The 6865-nt window shown below is 35.5% G+C and overlaps 1 protein-coding gene across 1 annotated transcript in view; it reads left to right on the top strand.

Annotated features, from left to right (window-relative positions):
* LOC107685759 (ezrin-like) overlaps nucleotides 1-6865 on the top strand; it is a 28621-nt gene that overhangs the window by 5753 nt on the left and 16003 nt on the right. Inside the window, exons 3-4 of the mRNA XM_016482464.1 lie at nucleotides 1667-1750; nucleotides 5401-5496. Of these exons, the coding sequence (XP_016337950.1) occupies nucleotides 1667-1750; nucleotides 5401-5496 (180 nt within the window). The remainder of the gene's footprint in view (nucleotides 1-1666; nucleotides 1751-5400; nucleotides 5497-6865) is intronic.

Here is a 6865-nt window from a genome sequence, read left to right as displayed (position 1 = left end):
CGTATATATGTCTTCATTTTAAATTTTAGTTAAAGCTTTAGTAATTTTTTTATTTTTTTATTATGTTTATTTATATATTTATTTATTCGTTTTTTTGTTTTAGTTTTTTAGTACTTTTTAAAGAAACATTATTAATAAAGTACCAGCCCCACATTTCATATTCCATGTACAAAGGCAAATAACTTTTTAAAATAATTTTTCTATATTATGTACATTATTATAACAGCAATTACTGACTTTCAAATTATGTTTTAATTATTTTTTATGAATGAAAAATGTATGTATTTTTATTATTAAAATATTAATACACAACGTTCACCATATGACACCTTTTCTCTTTTCATATTCCATGAAAGAAAGTAAATACTGGTGTTTTTTCATGGACTTTTTATTCAATGTGGACTGGTGCTATGAAGCTTCAAAAATGACACAAAATCACCGCTGAATTATCATAAAAATAATATATATTTATATTATATATTGGAAAAAAATGACAAGTAGCATACATTCTTTAAAATTCCCCCTTTTGTGCTCCATGGAAAACAAAGTCATACAGTGTGAAACAACGTGAGTGTGAGTAAATGATGACAGAATTGTCATTTTGATATGAACTATTCCTTTGCTTTTGTATTGCTGAAAGGGTGGAATCTGTGTTGTCTGCACTGCTTTGGTCTGAACACTTGTGTGAGTTTCTGTTTACATAGTTATGAGATTTCATAGTGGAGCAATTCTTTTAAAGCAGTTGCATCATTAGAAATGGTTATTCTTTCTTACCAGACAACACACTCATTGCTCACACCCAGTATGGTGTGTCTGTGATTCTGCAGCAGTAGTCTCTTCGCTTATTTTTGTTCAGCCGCCATCATTGCTAACAGTTCACATGGTAATCACATGAATATGGATCACTGAATCAGATGTGTGCTTTATGATTGTGCTTTACGATCTCAACAATGGTAATTCTTGTCTATTGGAAACTCCTCTTAGACTGCTGTCGTCTTTTCCTGGATGAGAACTAAAATGAATACTTTCACCTAGATGTGATTTTTTTTTTTCTTTCTTTTCAATTGGCTCTCACAAATGATTTATTGTTCCTTGATTCTGTGAGTTTGTTGTCTGTTCATTGTGAGGAAACGCCTCCGTTTGGTATTTCTTGGGAAAGTGCTTTAAAATGACACTTTGTTGTCCCATAAAATGGTACTAATTTGATTGTAGAGCGGTTTCAGCCTTTTTCTTGTTGACTTAGTCCTGTCAAACATTAACAGTAGAATAGATTGGCATTTCCCCTTTACAAATAGTGGCTGAGGCACATTGTTCTGTGAAGCCACTCCTGCTGTTTTCCCAGTTTCTTTCAAGCCATGTCTGCTTCAAGAACGATAGTCTGGGTCATCAGCTTGCTACACATTCAGACTAAAGTTATCAACATATACATGTTTGTTTGTTTGTTTTTGGCCAGCGTGCTTGTGATCGTCTCACCATTGCAGATTTTTTTTTTTCTTTCCTTTGCTTCTGAAATTGCTTCTATAAAATGAAAACCGTAAAATCTAAAGTTGTAACCATCTTGTAATAGATGACCATTTTGCTCTCAACTGCTTTTTTTTTTTATTTAACAGCACAAATGTCAACAGTGGTTGCTAATGTGAATTTTTTTTTTTCTCTCTCTCTTTAGGTAAATGTTCGCGTCACTTCGATGGACGCGGAGCTGGAGTTTGCCGTTCAGCCCAGCACAACTGGCAAGCAGCTATTTGACCAGGTCTGCAACTAAACATCCAGAAAAGAAATAGATGAATTAACAAGCATTGGTTAGGATCATGTGCATGAATACTGAAACATGCTTTACAAACAGTTTTCAGAGAGTTAGCTTAAACTCTTAAAGGGGTCATATTATGCTCTTTTACAAAGTCTTGATTTTGTTTGCTGGGCCGGTGTGTGTTGTGATTGGTTAGCTGGGCCAGTGTGTGGTGTGTGTTGTGATTGGTTAGCTGGGCCAGTGTGTGGTGTGTGTTGTGATTGGTTAGCTGGGCCAGTGTGTGGTGTGTGTTGTGATTGGTTAGCTGGGCCAGTGTGTGGTGTGTGTTGTGATTGGTTAGCTGGGCCAGTGTGTGCTGTGATTGGTTAGCTGGGCCAGTGTGTGTTGTGATTGGTTAGCTGGGCCAGTGTGTGTTGTGTTGCTCCACTCAGCGCCTGGTCGGGAAATGTCATGCCCCTTACCATAGAAGCCTGCGAGCTTCAGTGTAAATATTGCATCAAAATCAAATCAATTTGAGCGCGATTTAAACCCGGATGATTGTAACCACTCTAAGTTCGTCTGCCTTGGGAAAGCTAGCGTGTCTCCGACATAGTGATAACACTCGTTGCCTTCTCTAGTGCAGCTCAACCAGGTCTCGTCCCATTCGTCGATATTTGTGATATCACAAATCCCAGAAAATATGCGTTGTAGTCCAAACGAGTCATCCGTTGTAGTTTTTGAAAAGTGAAATTTTGAAAAATTTCTGTTAAATAAAATATCTCCTTTTGAAGTGGGCTTTGTAACTTTGCAGATCTTTTTTATGCTCAAACAGCAACATTACAGAGTAACTAAAGTTAAAAAAGTGAAAAAGCATAATAGGACCCCTTTAAGGTTTTCTGCCATTTCACGTAAATTGTATTTATTATTACATACAAGAAAAAAATTACCTGAAATATCAGTCACTGAAAATATTCAGTATTTTTTTTTTTAAGAGCACAGTTGATGAGATATGCGCCCCGACTCTGGTGTGTAATGAGATGCATGCACAAAAATGCAGACTTGTTTGCAAATTCTATTCACGGTTACTATTCACTTTACCTAAATGGATTCAAGGGAATGGGTTCCATGAAAAAGATACAATTGATTGGACTCATTTCTTAGCAGTTCTGGTTGTGTAACAGACAGTGTACTGTATACCTGACATCTGCGATCAATTATTTTAATCCCTCAATGACGGCTTCTCATTCTCTGACAATTTCTTGATCTTAAACAAATCCATGTCCCTCAGCTGAAGCAGAGAGGAAAAAGATTGTAAACGGTTATTCAGAGAAATGTTAAAAGGTAAATCAAGAATATAAAAGAGAAATTTACATTTGTTTTCTTAGTCAAATACTTGTTGCTCAAGCAAAAGCAGGAGTGCAAAGCGTACGTTAAGCACAAAAAAAAGAGCAGGAGGAAATTTTTTTTAAATCTAAACTTATATTGGATTATTTGAATATAAAATGTATAAAAAAATGAAAGAATTGTTATCATTTTTAAATAAAAATTGTATTTTAAATGATCATTTTATACATATACATTTATATAAAAAATGTGTATTTAAAATAATGGTAACAAACAGTTAAGGACAGTTAACAGAACAAACTCAGACTTCACTGGGCATCAGTAGCACCGATGCCTATGACCTAATTTAATTACCGGCTTGGTGACATGGGATAATCCCCTGCAAATAGAAGGCCCAGAACACCACGAAAACCTCACAGGAAGGGTTTTTCTTCTTTAAAAGAGCATATCCCTTGACGTATGACTCACTGACCATTACACTGATGTACTCATTGACTGCCACGACTGTGGAAACAGTGAATAAGGGCTGTTTCTCTATGACCACACTCTAGTTTTCCCATTCATAACAGAACCCACAGCTGAAGCAGTCTCCACTTCAGAGTAAGTGCTATGAGCCAGTCATGAACTGTGGATGGCACATGGCATAGATGAGAGGTTTGCACTGAAGCCTCTGGCAGTCCAACTGTCCATGCTGGCAGACTGAGATGCATACAAAAAAAAAAGAGTTCTTAAAGTCCAGAGCATTATGGATAAGTATGTTATGTTCTTATTAAATAAATCTTAGCAGGGTGTTTAATTTAAATAATGTTACCTAAATTTAGTCTTGAAATTCAGAAATCGGTGCCGTGACCCGGGTCTGGTTGACTCTTGCATTTCTTCTCATTGGGTTGAAACGCACCTATTTTAAAGCTGGTTATTGCTGTTTTTTAATGGAAAAAAAAAAGTTTAAATAAATTCTAGGTATTACTCTACTTAGGTTAAACCCACTTTCTCGAATAGCTTTGTCAGTGAGCTTAGAACCTGTTGAGCTGGTTTACAGCATTTGTTATGTCCTTGTCAACTTGTTTGGATTTTTATTTTCTTTTTCCAGGAATATGGTATGATTGTGAATGGTTATAAAAGGCAATCGAAGTGCAATAGAAGATCTGATTGGTTGAAGAAAAATATTGTTGAAATGTTGTTTTTATCAAATGCAGATCTGTAAAACATTTGTCATGAGATTTCTGTTTAGATTTTCTACCATAATTTTTCCCCTAACTGAAGTGTTCTTCAGCTGCATTCACACAGACGAAAAATACTGTTGTCAGTCTTGTACAGTTTGGTTGGTTACTAGTCTGACAAGCTCATTTTACTGACCGGACTCCCGTAAATTTTCAGGACAACAATCATTTAAAGGCGAGTGTGGTTGTGTGCTTTATAAACAGAATCGCACTTGGAAACTAATTGTCTGTCATGTCATTGACACACATACATGCAAATGCTTTGGGGGTAATTCTTTGCTGCCAATCACAATCAAACTCCGGAAAACTGTATTTGTGTTGGTGGAAGAAGAAAAAAAAAAAACAGGACATCTGAGAAAATGAAACCTATTAGTAAATTTGCACTTAACATTTCCTGCAGTGCAGTTTTTGTTTCAAAAGGTTACAGATGGCACATGTTCTGTGTGTATTTTTATTTAGGTGGTTATGCATACTGAATGTGTGACACTTACTAGATCAGTACATGTTTTATTTTAAACATGTATTTTTTCATAGTATCACGTAAAGATGACATGACCACCATAGCTCAGTATGTTAGCTTTACAAAACAAAAAATAATAATAATAATTACTGACCCAAAACATTTGAAAAGTGGTGCAAATGTTGAAAATTCAATAAGTTTGTATACTCTCGGGCTGTTGCTCTAAACTCCTGTTGGACTAGCAGGTAACGGCCACTGCATTAGAGCTGCAACATTTGCCAAAACAGTAATAAATACCATCTTGCACAAAGCCTCTGGGAAATTGTGTACGTGCATGTATACCCATTGAAATCTGAAGTTTTCCCTTCAGGGCTCCTGGTGCTCATCACCCTCCACTCCTGCAAAAACTAATGAGTGTGAATGAGCTAATGACTTGCAGTACTTTGTGATGGAAAGAAGACCAAAATATATATATTCAGTATATTCTTTAAATATGGCCTTTATTCTGTTTTCAAGGAAATGTAACCCTGTGCTCTGTTGGATTTCAAAGCACTAAGTATACAATAGTCGCAAAGCAGTCAGCAACCGCTTAATAATTCATTCATCTATTTATTGTGTGCTAAAAGGTGTCATTTTTTTCCCCCTGACAGGTGGTGAAGACCATCGGGTTACGTGAAATATGGTACTTCGGACTACAGTATATGGACAGCAAAGGGTACCTTACATGGCTGAAACTTGATAAAAAGGTAATTGTACATTTAGCACAACAATTATATTCTGATTTTCTCTACAGAATGTGTTTTAATAGACTTTAGTCAGGGTTTTCGCTTTCTATCCTGACTACAGTCCAGTACTTTAAGGAAGTACTCCGTGTTTTCATAAATACATTTGAGTATTTGACATTTTTGATGACATATAGATTCCCAAGCATAGATTACTCATACATGCCTTTCACCTGTTGGACTGTGACACAATCAGTAGGTTGAACATTTCAATTGTGTGTTTCCTCGTTATCTTCGTACAGCTGATACAATATACTTCAGAGGAAAGCGGATTTCCTCATACATGGAAATGAATTACTTTTTGTGAGATTGAATTATATTTTTTCCCCAATTGTGTTAGTCTGACTTTTGTAGTTTGATTGTTTTATTGATTATTAGAATAAGGATGAAGCTTTCAAAATGCAAGCATGAGCAACACAGCAACACTGCTTGGTCCTTTAATATTTACTTTAATCTAAATTGTAAAATGAATATCAGGAATGGACCATTGAGAATTATTATGAACTTTATCATCATGAGGACTAATTTGAATTACTAATTGATATGGTTTACAATATGAAGAGGTTATATTTACATCCACATGGTAATAAATCTACACAGAAAACCCAAACCCCCGTTGTTAGTCAAATTTTCTGAATACAAGATTTGTCTTTTTTTTTTTGTAATATTTACCAGTGCATGCAGTGAGAAATCTTAGATCAGTTCTACAAACATTTATGAACATAGAACTTGAATTGTACGTAATAAATTGATATGTGATTTAAGTTACATTTAATGTGACCTATGATTTTACTAGCTAGCTATGGCCAGAACTATACTGTATGTGTCCTAGAAGGACTGTTATTTTAAAAAGGTGTGAAATATTAATAAACTATAAACATAACTACGATTTTAACCCACCGTAAATCAGGTGCAGTCAAAGAAAAAGGGAGATTTTCAGGAAAAGAAACTTGTTTGGGTTAATTCCACTTGTAAACACTTCACAGATCAGAGCTTGAAATGAAGAGACTTGTTTAACCCTGAAACACCCATATTTGACAAAACTGATTGGTTTGGTGTTTATGGCTGAATGCGCGGTTACTTGAAAAAAACCCAACTTCACTCCATTCAGGCTGCACGATTAATTGAAATAATTTGGAATTGCAATATGGCTTAGTGCAAACATCAAATCGCAAAAGCTGTTATGTAATTGAATTAATTTATGTGCTGCATGTTTCAGAGAGAAGCACAGCACTGTGTTCATTTACACATGAGCAGATCACAGTCTGATGTTTTCAGTGTCTCAGAAAGGCTCAGCTGGGAGAACGCAACATGCGTTATGGTTAGGGTTAAC

Source organism: Sinocyclocheilus anshuiensis, unplaced genomic scaffold (genome assembly GCF_001515605.1).
Source record: "Sinocyclocheilus anshuiensis isolate Anshui unplaced genomic scaffold, SAMN03320099.WGS_v1.1 scaffold617, whole genome shotgun sequence".
NCBI lineage: Eukaryota > Metazoa > Chordata > Actinopteri > Cypriniformes > Cyprinidae > Sinocyclocheilus > Sinocyclocheilus anshuiensis.
This window is presented reverse-complemented; position numbering and strand designations above follow the sequence as displayed.